The sequence below is a fragment of the Poecile atricapillus genome, chromosome 4 (genome assembly GCF_030490865.1).
Source record: "Poecile atricapillus isolate bPoeAtr1 chromosome 4, bPoeAtr1.hap1, whole genome shotgun sequence".
Lineage (NCBI taxonomy): Eukaryota > Metazoa > Chordata > Aves > Passeriformes > Paridae > Poecile > Poecile atricapillus.
This window is the reverse complement of record NC_081252.1, coordinates 65,825,262-65,836,331: the sequence shown is the minus strand read 5'-3', so window position 1 is coordinate 65,836,331 and position 11,070 is coordinate 65,825,262. Positions and strand designations below refer to the sequence as shown.

At 44.7% G+C, this 11,070-nt stretch overlaps 1 protein-coding gene across 1 annotated transcript in view; it reads left to right on the top strand.

The window, feature by feature from the left end:
- Positions 1-3,895: 3,895 nt before the first annotated feature.
- Positions 3,896-11,070, top strand: part of ABLIM2 (actin binding LIM protein family member 2) — a 132,154-nt gene continuing 124,979 nt past the window's right edge. Inside the window, exon 1 of the mRNA XM_058837551.1 lies at positions 3,896-4,012. Within this exon, the coding sequence (XP_058693534.1) occupies positions 3,997-4,012 (16 nt within the window). The 5' untranslated portion in view covers positions 3,896-3,996. The remainder of the gene's footprint in view (positions 4,013-11,070) is intronic.

Genomic DNA, 11,070 nt, shown 5'->3' with positions numbered 1-11,070 from the left:
CCCCCCCCCCCCATTAGTTATCTATTTCTGACAACTTCAGGAGGGTTTAAACAACTAATAGCATCACTGGCACAAACTAATTGTTCTTTTAAGTTTCACTCCAAGCTGGTATTTGGTCTGAAAATCCTGTGATACTGTGTCAGCTTTGAACATGAAGCCAAGGGAAAATTTCACCAGGTTAAACAGCTGCTTGGATTTGTAGTTTTCTATAGGCTGGATTAGCATGTAAATCACTTCTGGCAACTGGGTGGATAATGGCTTTTTTCACAATTTTTTTTTGTTTTGCTTTGTTTGTTGATGTTGTTTTGGTTGGTTGGTTTGTTTGTTGGTTTGGGTTGGTTTGTTTTGTTGGGTTTTTTTGGAAGAGATAAAGGTTCTTCCTCATTCCAAATGCAGAAGTTATAGTTCCTCTCTCTCTGTCTCTCACTGGACCCTCCATCATTGATTGAGGTGCTTTTAAAATATGACCCCTCTCATATGGCAATGACCTAAAACACTTTGCAGACAAATAATCAAATGAAAGTAATAATTTTATTGTCCTGGAAGACCATGACCACCCTGAAGATGGAAATTCCAGAAATATTAGAAACAATCTTTTTTTTTCTTGCTTCAGCTGGACCTTTTTTAACTGCAGACACACTATGTTGAATATTTTCTTTTCCATTACATTCACAGTGCTCCCTCTTTTTTCCTTTACATGAAAACATATTCCCTTACTTGAGGGGAGATACATAAAGATATATTCCCATATGTGAGGAGGATGCACTTCTGATAACTGGGATGATTACAAATTCAGTAGAGAGTGAAAATTTTATTTTCCTGATATAGCTAATACAGTACAGCAGGACATACAGTTCAAATGCACATGGACAGTAAAATGCAAAGTTCTCCCATAACATTGTCCAAATAATATTAGTGGAGAAACTTTAGAAAGCACATCTATGCTAATAAGTAAACTTGTCTTGCATAGCATTTTTCAAGCTAAAAAAAATAATATAAAAAAAAAGAAAACAACACTCTTAGAATAATTCAGGATGACACTGAGGACATGAAGGAAGAAGCAGGATCATCAGGTTTGCCAGGTGCCAATTGAATTCCCAGTAATGACAGATGTGCTGCAAAGTGCTGACAGGTGAAAGGCTGACTTTTCAGCCTTCTTCACAGTAGCTGAACAAGCTGATTGCTTTCAAAAATGAAAATCAAGAGATGACTGCCCACTAACCTGAAACTGGTAACAAGAGGCTGAATATTTCAGTGTACAAAGAGTGTATCTGCCCATTCTATAGACAGATCATTGTCCTGAAAGATTTGAGCTATTTCTTCTGTGAGACTGGGTACTCAGTTTGAATTGTTAAGTATAAGCCTTCTTGGCAACTCTTTCTGGATGGTTTCACTTTGACAGTGAAGCCATCAATTTCACCCCACTTTTACTATCAACCCTTTCAAGGCCTGCTTCTCAGAGGAAGAGACAATGTCTTTCTGGAGAGCAAGGATAACATCAAATCCAACAGAATTCAGAATAAATTCTGACAATTATTTTTTCCATAGACCAGTCATGCACTGAACTGTGACCTCTTCCCAAGTAATGTTTGTGTCATCTGTGTCATCCATGTTATTGAACTATCTCCAAAAGTCATTGGAGCAGGGTTTTTCCTGAATAAGCTTGGAGAAGATCTTTTTTAGACAGTAGACCTTTTAAGTGCTGATTACTGCCTTGTTCATTGGTTGGGGTAATGGGTTCTTACCAGAAGCAGACTGTGATTTTTCCAGTGGTTCACATGTGCTCCTAATCAAGCTTGTGGCAGGTGATATTACCCTAAACAAGGGAAAAGTTGAATTTCATGGCCTGTTTCTCACAGTGTGCCCTAAGATCTGGCACTGTGTGGGCACTTTAAGAAATTGTGTAGTAACCTCGACATTTAAGTTGTCTCTATGACTTGTAGGAAAAACTTCCAAAACCCTCTTATGGCCCTGCGGTTCTCACTGCAATGAATGATGAAAGGCTTTAGCAAGCATTCTCCCTTTGCACTGGGACACAGCAGAAGGGTCACACTGTCTTTTAGGAGCCTTCAAGCCCAAGGAAGTTTCCTCTCCATTACCCTCAATATGGATGGTACACTCACCACGTTCAAGACAAGAGTTCTGTCTAACTAGACTTTAAAAGCAACACTTATGCATAGCCACACTAACATCACTTTGATTAATCACTTAAGATTGCCTTGAACTCATGATGGTTATTATATGCAAAGACACTTCATGATTAAAACCAAAGTTGATAATCAAACAATAAAACTCCAGAACAAATGACAGAAAGTGACAGATAGTAGTATGGTACTGAAGTTGCAAGTCACCCATTTTAAAGAATGACTAACTAGAGTAGGAGTGAAGGGTAAAATCTGACAGAGCAGTGCAAATTCATAAGTGACACAGAGAAAGTGAACAGAGAATTATATGTTTGCTTTCTCTTCTGCTACAATAATGAGTAGGCATCAAGTAAAAACAGCAAACAGCAGGTTCAAAACAACAGCAGATAGTTCTTCACACCAGACTGTTCAGCTGTGAAATTCCCTGCACAGGATGCTGTAGTTGAAGCATGCGTGGGTTCAAGCTACAACTGGACAAGACAACATTAGAAAATCCACAGAAGATGCTTCTGAACAAAGAACACACATCTGGCTCAGGAAATCCCCTCAGCAGATACCCACTGATGGTGGCTGTCAGGAATGGGATGTTACTTGTTTGGATTGTCTGATCCTGTGGCTGCTCGGATTGCAGGTCCACATTCTTCCTGACACAGTGATTATGTCCAGGGGTTCCCCATGCACATCATACAAACGACATTAAGAGCCATAAGCTACTGCTATTCTTACACAGAACCAAGGACCATGATTCTCTATCAAAGTGTGACATGTAAACACTGCTACAAAGCTCATCTATCTTCCATTTCAAATGGAGGTTGGGAAAGCTGTGTAGGTTTTATGCTTACAACTGTAAATTAAATTATAACTTTTAGGCAACTTTCAGTGGAACAGAGAGTAATCAGCAGACTGATATTAATGCAAAGCGAGTCTTCACGCCCCTGTTTCCTCACGCTGTTACTGTAACCCCAAGCTGCCCTGAGCCCAGTGTGAAATCAGCATCAGAGCAGCTGTGCAGTACAGCACGCTTATGCAACCACGCTGGCTGCTTTTGTATTTGTTAAAACAGATGTTTGTTTCTACTTTAAAAAATCCCATTAGTTCTCACAGAAATAAATCAGATTTTCAGATTGATGAAATACTGAATAAATCGGTATTTAATAAACAAATGGCGTTAGTAGTAATTGTGTGCCCTCGTACTTTCCAATCCAAATCAGGGAAAGTTCACCTGATCCGGAAAGCCCTGCTTCCCCTGCTAAACGCCCAGACTTTCTGCCAGCACCTTTGGTGCGATGCAGCGCTGCCTGGGAGTCGGGGCTGCGCTGAGGAACAGCTCAAGCATCCTCATCGTCACTGCGCTTCGGGGACAAGCCGGAGCACCTGTGCACCTCACTGCTCTGCTCGGGCATCATACGAGCCGAGCACAAGCGGGACGGGAAAACGCAGGAGATCTCAGCCACAGGGCGAGGGAGCCCGGACTGCGCGGTGGAGGCCGGCAGGTGGGAGCGGGCTGCGGCTCCAGCCGAGATCTGGGGAGAAGTTTCTCCGGGGCGGGGGTGCTGCAGCAGCTCTGCCCGCAGGAGCGGCGGGGCCGGAGCCGCCCCCGGCCGCAGCAAGGCACGGAGGGGGATGTAGTCCGCGGGCGGCGGCGCGGGGCTGCCTACACTTCCCAAGGTGCCGCCGTGCGGAGCGGAGCGGAGCGGAGCCGAGCGGAGCGGAGCCGGCCGGACTGCGGTGCCGGCACCTGGCGGCGGGGGCGGAGAGCGGGCCCCGCTGCGCGGCGGGCGGGGCCGGGCCGGGGCCGCCCGCGGGGCCGCGGTGACGGCGGCGGGAGCGGGAGCGGCCCCTGCTGCGCGCCATGAGCACCGGCACAGGTAGGCACAGCGGCGGCCGGGACCCCCGGGGTGGCGGGGCCACCTTTGGCGCTGCCCAGCTCGGGTCCGGCTCGTTGCCGCGCGGGGTGCGGGCAGCGGCAGCCGGGTAAAAATTGCTCACCTAAAACCACCCGAAAATACGAGAATGTGTGTGCGCGCCTGTCGCGGGGGGAGCTGCCGCAGCCTCGGGCGCTGCCGGAGCCTCGGGCGCTGCCGGGCGGGAGGGGCTGCGGATCCTCCGCGGTGCGGGCGGCGGAGCCCTGAGCGGGGCTCCGGCCGAGCCGCCCCCGCCCCGGGTATCCCCCGCAGCCCCGGCCGGAGCCCCCGGGCAGGACGGGCCGGACCGGCCGCGGCCGGGCCGCCCTGAGTCCATCCCCCCGCCGGTACCCGGCGGCTCGGGGGTCTCGCCGCGGCCCCGCAGCCGGGCTGCGCTGGGGGTGGCATCAGCCGGTGCCCCGACCCGCCCGGCATGCCCGGCTTTTCAGACGGGGATAATTGGGTTAAAAGCCCGGCCTTTTCTGCTGCCCGAGATACTGTGGTGATAGAAAAGGTGGATATTGGGGATGTGCCACGGAGCCCAAGCTAGGATTGCCGCCCGGAGGAATCCAGTTGCTCAGGGCAATACAAAAGTAATTCATCGTGTGATACACGCAGGATTTGAGAACTGACTTGGTACTATATTTTTTTGGCAATTCAGCATTTATCTGCCATGTGTGTCGGCGGAGGGTGGTTACTTCAGAGCACAGCTGATCGCAAAATATTACAGTCCTTAAAGCAAATGCAGGGTTATGTGCAGAGGAGGAGGGGACTGTGGGAGCTGGTTGTGTATTTCGTTTCTGAGGGTAACTGTAGCGCTAAATATACGCTGTACCACAACAGCAGGGAGAGGCTGAATGGCTGCAATTATGTGGTGACTCTGTATGTCAACACGCTTAATCATACCGCATCCTCGCACCGAGCCCATGGCAGCCTGGTGCAAGCGAAGAGGAGAGCGAGCTCCCGGTTAGGATAGTGAGCGACCTGGGGTCAGGCACCTGCTGCAGATTTCAGCTGAGAACCTAGTCTGGCATTTCCTCATGTCTCTTGATGGCGTAAGTGCTTTCGTGTGCTGATTGTCCACGTTCTCACATGGTCTGCAGGTGAAACGTGTACTGCCGGTCCTCTCTGTGGAGGTGCCCAGGCTAAGGCAGGTGTGCAGGTGAGAGCAAAGCGTGTGTTGCAGGGTGTTTGAACTGCCATAGAAATCCCAAGTCTGTTTCCTGTCTTCAAAGAGCATCGAGATAGTTAACAGGGATGATAACAGCTCCTTTGGCACTGGTGAAACGCCAGTAGGGAATCCTTTCCTTGGTTGCCTGGCTGTAATTTTGAACTGAAGAACATTAAATACTGAGGAATGTTTAAATTCTATTGTGGTAGAACTGAGCATGATAGAGGAAATATTAGAGTCCAAATTTTTCTCTATAAAATATTTAAAATGTCAATTAAATAGATTCTAAAGTTATAAACCCGGTAGAGAAGTTAGTACAGACTCGACACAATCCTATCTCAGTAATTGCTCCAAACGTGGTGTAAATTAAATAGCAAAAATGAACAGTGCCAAGATAAAAATAACATCCTGGGAAAAAAGAGAGTGGAAAAAACCCTTGAGAGTTCTTAGGTCTCATTTGAAAGAATAACTGGCAGTTTTAGGAGTTTTAGTTTTAAGTATAGGGTTAGCTTTGATCTTTCCAGATTTTGATTTTGTGTGTCTGTGTAGGCTATGTAAACAACCTGCAATCAATTCTCATGATAAATTAAATGTGAGGAGCCCATATCTACTCAGTAAAATCAATGGAAATTTTCCATTAACATTGATGGGGCAAGTACTGTACAACAAATTCAGTGCCACGGTTTGTCTAAAATTGCTGTTCCCAAAAAATTTTCACCAGAATTACTATGGAAAGGCTTTAATTCAAAGTTTGCTGTTTATTGTAACAAAGATATTTCTGGTTCTGCAAAGAAAACAGGGTGCAGTGGGGTGTTAAAATAAGCCCCACACAAGATCAAATGAGTTTCTGCCTGGTAATCTAGGAGAAATCCCCAATATTTCTTTTACTCTTGGATGGAGCAAATCGTTGTGGATCTGCCTTATTACTTCAGAAACTTTTGCTCAGTCTGTGTCCCCTCTTGCACCAAGGCAACACATCATTCACTGTCTGTATCAAGAGAGTTTCGGGCAGTGCTGTGACACTGCTTTATCACTTTAACCATAAGATTTGGCATTAGATACAGAAATTCTTCTGTTTGGTAAATGTGATGTAGATTGTAATGTATTGATATAAATAATACAGTTAGAAACGGTTCAGTAGTACATGCATTGAGCCATTGTCCTGGTGAAGGGCTGCAGACTCATGCTATAATTTTAAATCTAGAAAGCATATGATCATCTGGTAGAGTAAAACACAACTCAGATGCATTATTACATATGTTGTAATTAGATTTTTCCACACATGATTTTCCTTAGCTGCTTTCTATATACTTACCGTTGGTCTTGGCTGAAACTATTTCTAAGAGCCTATTCACTGCTTTTTGTACCTGGGAGATTTGCCTGAAGTGGTTGTGCTTTTAGGATACTAAAGGTACTTTCAAGAGTTTATAATATGGCTTTCAGTCTAATAAGTCAGTTCTTTGTCATCTTGAAATCATAGCAAGAAGAACAGAATAGGTTAATTATTTGAGATTGTGAAAATGAGGTTCTCCTCAATTTCCAGAAATAGGGTAACATGATGTCTACTGTTTAAGTGCAAAAAGGGAATCACAGAGCTAATTACATACTAGGTGAGTTATCTTAGATTAGATTAAATTAAATGTCATGACACAAATTCACACAGCTATTTAGTCTTTAAACTATTATATTAAAGGGCCAATTTGATTGCATGGATCAGAGAACAGCTAATCGAGTGTCACAGCCCAAATGGAGCAGGAATGTTGTGGCTCTGGTTACAAAAGAGGTTACACAGGTTGGTCACACAGGGTCCAGCTCTGCTTGGAGATGATTAATTCCTTTGCAAAGTACACATGCAACTGTGCTGATAGGAATCTTCCCTAGAGACAATAGTTATGATTGTTTCAGACTGTGCTATATTTTATACTTAGATACAGCATTTTTCTTTCAGCCTTTCGTTCTGAGCACTGGTAAAAGAGCATTGAGTTACTAGACAGGAGCACCAGGAGGTCAGCTTGCTTTGGAGTTTACCAGCTAATGAACATGTTCATTAATGTTCACCTTATTAGATGCAATCCTGCATGTTTCATAATTAAACAAGAGCAGAGCTACTTCATTTCATTGCTGTTTTATCCAAGTTTCCCTGAAGAAATAAACAACGACTTGTATTTCTTGATGGTACTTTCTTCCTTTGAGGTTGAATTGCAAAGACTGTATTTAATTTCTTAGACTGTAAAAAACAGGAAACTGTATCTTGGGATTTGTTAAGGTTCTGGGGGATTCTTTCCAGCTCTTAAGAGAATGGTTTAAGCTCAGTGTATGTATCTTTTAAATGGCAGCATGTTCTTGGATGGTGGAAACACACAGCACAGTTAGGAGAGGGTGAAGTAGGTCAGAAGAGATTCTCAGGTGATGTCACATCAGCTGGTAACTCCTGACTGCAGGACATCCTGTCTCTCAGTGGCCTTTACATGCTGCCTGAGTGCTGCAGTCCATCTCTGGAGAGGTGGCTAGTTCTGCTTGACAAAATCTAGATATTTGGCTTTCTGAGTGAGGCCTCCTTCTTTCCCACTTGCCTGTCTTCAGTGCAGTACTGAGCACCCTTCTGGGCTGGTATGGGCTGGCAGCTGTTCACATCTGACTGCCCCTGCAGTACGATGTACATGTAATATGCCTTCAGTTTTGCTCCTCGGGACATTATTGCTTATGTACTTAATCACCAATAATTATCTTTGACATAAGAACATAGAGGGCTAAGAAATGTAGAGAAAATTGAGAAATGCAAGTATGGCTACAGAGGTAACTTTTATCTCTCTTCTTCTGTGCAATGGGATGGCCAACATTCAAGGAGGAGTGAACAAATCCTGATTTTAGTTTTGCTCGATTTGACAAACAATTCCTCTCTACCCTACACAGATTAAGGCTTTAGCAGTGGAAACTCCTCTCTCCTGACTACTGTTAATTAAAGCTCACTGCTGCATTTTCCCATCCTGTAGGCGTTTGCTGGTGTCATTAACTCACCTTTGGGCCTTGGGTTCTCCAACCAGGCACCCAGCACTCACAATAATTAATTAAACATGCTTGTGTTAGAAGGGCTTGTGCTGCATGGGGCTGTTGGAAACAGAGCTTTGGAAGTGCCAGGATGAAAGAGCTGGGTGTCTGCACAAGCCCAGCATCAGATGGAGGGCAGTGCATGGGCCTTGGAGATTATTGCACAAATTGCTGGCTTGCTCTCTGCATCCTTAAATGTAACCTTAAGGCAAACATTTCTGAATTTAGATTATTCCCTGTGTCAAGATCCATTAGCAGCGTGTCAAGGTCCATAACTGTTACCGTCTGAAATGCTGGAATGGTTTTTTTCACAGCTTATTAGTTGATGTTCGTGCTCTGAAATGTAGATGGAATATTGTTTTGCATGAAGCATGGTTATTTATCTTTCCATTTCAGACAAGAAATGTGAGATGAATAAAAACTTTATTCAGTTAATATTTCTGTAGCTTTAGGAGACTTTTTTTCCCCTTTCTCTGTAAAATCAAATCCTTCTACTGACATTAGTCAAATTGAAGAATCTCTTGATCTTACAGGACATGTTTCTTTATCTGTAGACTGAAGAAAACAAAGTCTAAATGCAGTTGGCCGTGAAAAATGCACATTCCTGAATTGCAAGAAATCACTAGTGATATTTAGAAAATGCTTAAATGTTCTTTATTACAGGTTGGGTTTTTTTCTACTTAGAAACTGTTATTTTTAGGTTTAAGTAATGCTGTCATTGTAAAACAGTAACAGATTGCATTCCTCCTCATGGTGGATATGAAGAACAAGTGTGTAATCTTGGTTGTTACTGCATAGTAGCTGCTCACAAATGCAGCATCCAGTTCCTTGGGAAGTTTTCAAGTACATCTTCTGTCAGTTCATTTCTAGCATGAGGCACTATGGTACTTCAGAAGAGGATGAAATGTGGTTCCTCTTCCCTTTTGCCAAGTTAATTTGTGCTTCAGTGGGAAAAAATTCCCTCCCCTGTACTGGTTTATGGAGGGCAATAGCTGGGTACGGTGTACAAAGGGGGAGCACTAAGCATTCAGTAGTTGTGTTCCTTCGAGTCTATTTCAGGCAGTGACAAAAATTGAATTGCTGTGGTACTGTTTGTGTGGTAAAATTCATGGAGAAGCAAGAGTTAAAGTTTGGTGCATATCATATGAAGAACAAGCCACAGAACCTGTTCTGCTTAAGTGTCAGGCAAGAGCTCTTGTCACTTTAAAAAATAGGTCATATACTTCCTTCTCCTCCTAAGTATGTGACTTAGAGATTATATGACATAGAGTGTATGACTTAGGATAAAGGGAATTTCAGAAGCGATTCATAAGGCAGTTTACTAGTTGATGTCTAAATATATACTGGGATCTTCTCTGCTGAGCAACTCTGAGTGGGACTGAATGAATGGGCAGCCTTGTATGCAGGGGTTCATTTGGAGAGTTCTTGATCAGAGACCACTTTGGTTTTTTCTTGGCTTATTTTTACCTCTGTCAAGAGAGTTTACACAGGTACATTTATAAATCCTAGATTGCTGTACATTTTGCAGTTTAAAATAATGGGAATGCTCTAGAAGTCATGAAAAATACTTTTACAGTTTCCTTTTTGTTTTTGTTTCAGTCACCTTCATTTGCTTTGCTCTGTTTACAAGTTCTTCCCCTCTCTTTTCCTGTGGGTGTTCTCAGTATTGCAAACTCGGCTGCAAGTCAAACAGGCTTTTCTGCTCTTTACCTTGTAAGAGCTCACTGAGGATATTTGATTGAGTTCAGCTGAGAAGTTTGGCTTTGTGGGGTGTTGTAGGGTTTTCTTTGGCTTTGCAATGCCAGCAGGATGAAGGCAATCACTCGGTTACAGTTTTACATGCAACACAGATAAGGAGGATCTAATCTTTAAGGTCACATATACAGTTGTGTACTGATACCAAAGGAAACCATAGAAATGGCTGTGTTGATGTGTTGATGAGAGGAAGAGGGGAATGGAGAAGGATTTGCAGCCAAATGTCGTAGCTGGGACACAAGGCGCTTGGGAACAGCTGGGGCTGTGTGTCTGTCGCGCGTGTCTGGCGCTGGCTCCACACCTCAGCCCTGTGACTCGCACATATGCTCTCTGTTCTGCTGCCTGCTAACCTGGCTGCGAGTCAGCCTTGCCAACTGCAGGGCTTCTGCCTGTGCTCTGAGCCTCCGTTTGCTCGGCAGCTCCTGCCCTGCTCAGACTGGGCTCAACCCTGGGCTCTGCCGCTGGCTTCAAGCAGTGACACAAACATTCCTGGGTGCAGGAGATGGGTAAATACTGGTGATGAGGGAGGAGAGTTGTTTTGCACTGACCTTTCCATGAGAAATAGTGTAATTCAGCTATGATGTTCCCACCCACTTGGTCAGCAGAGCGGACCTGCAGTGAGTGTGGTGAGGGAAGCTGCTGTGCGCTTCTCTTGAGAGTGTGGCAGGCAGGGAGAGGGGCTGGAGAGCTCTGCCCTTGATCCACCTGGAGAAGACAAGACAGAGGGGAATTGAATTGTGGTTTTCAACCCCCTGATGGCTGGGTGAAGGGGACATGAAGCAAAGCTCCTCTCACAAAGACATAGAAAAAGGGCCAGAAGCAGCAGTCAGAAGGAGTAGCAGGAGAAGTTCATGCTTGGTTGTAAGGAAAAGTGAAATCCCAGTGAAAGTGCTTGAACCCAGGAGGGAACCAAAGAGGGTAGCAGAGGAGCTGTCAAATCTCCAGCCTCTGAGATTTTTAAAATTTAATAGGCCAGGTTGCTCCAGCAGTTGCCAAACTGAAGATGGACCTGCAGTCAGCTGGGTCTCTGGGCATCTGGTCCAAAGTT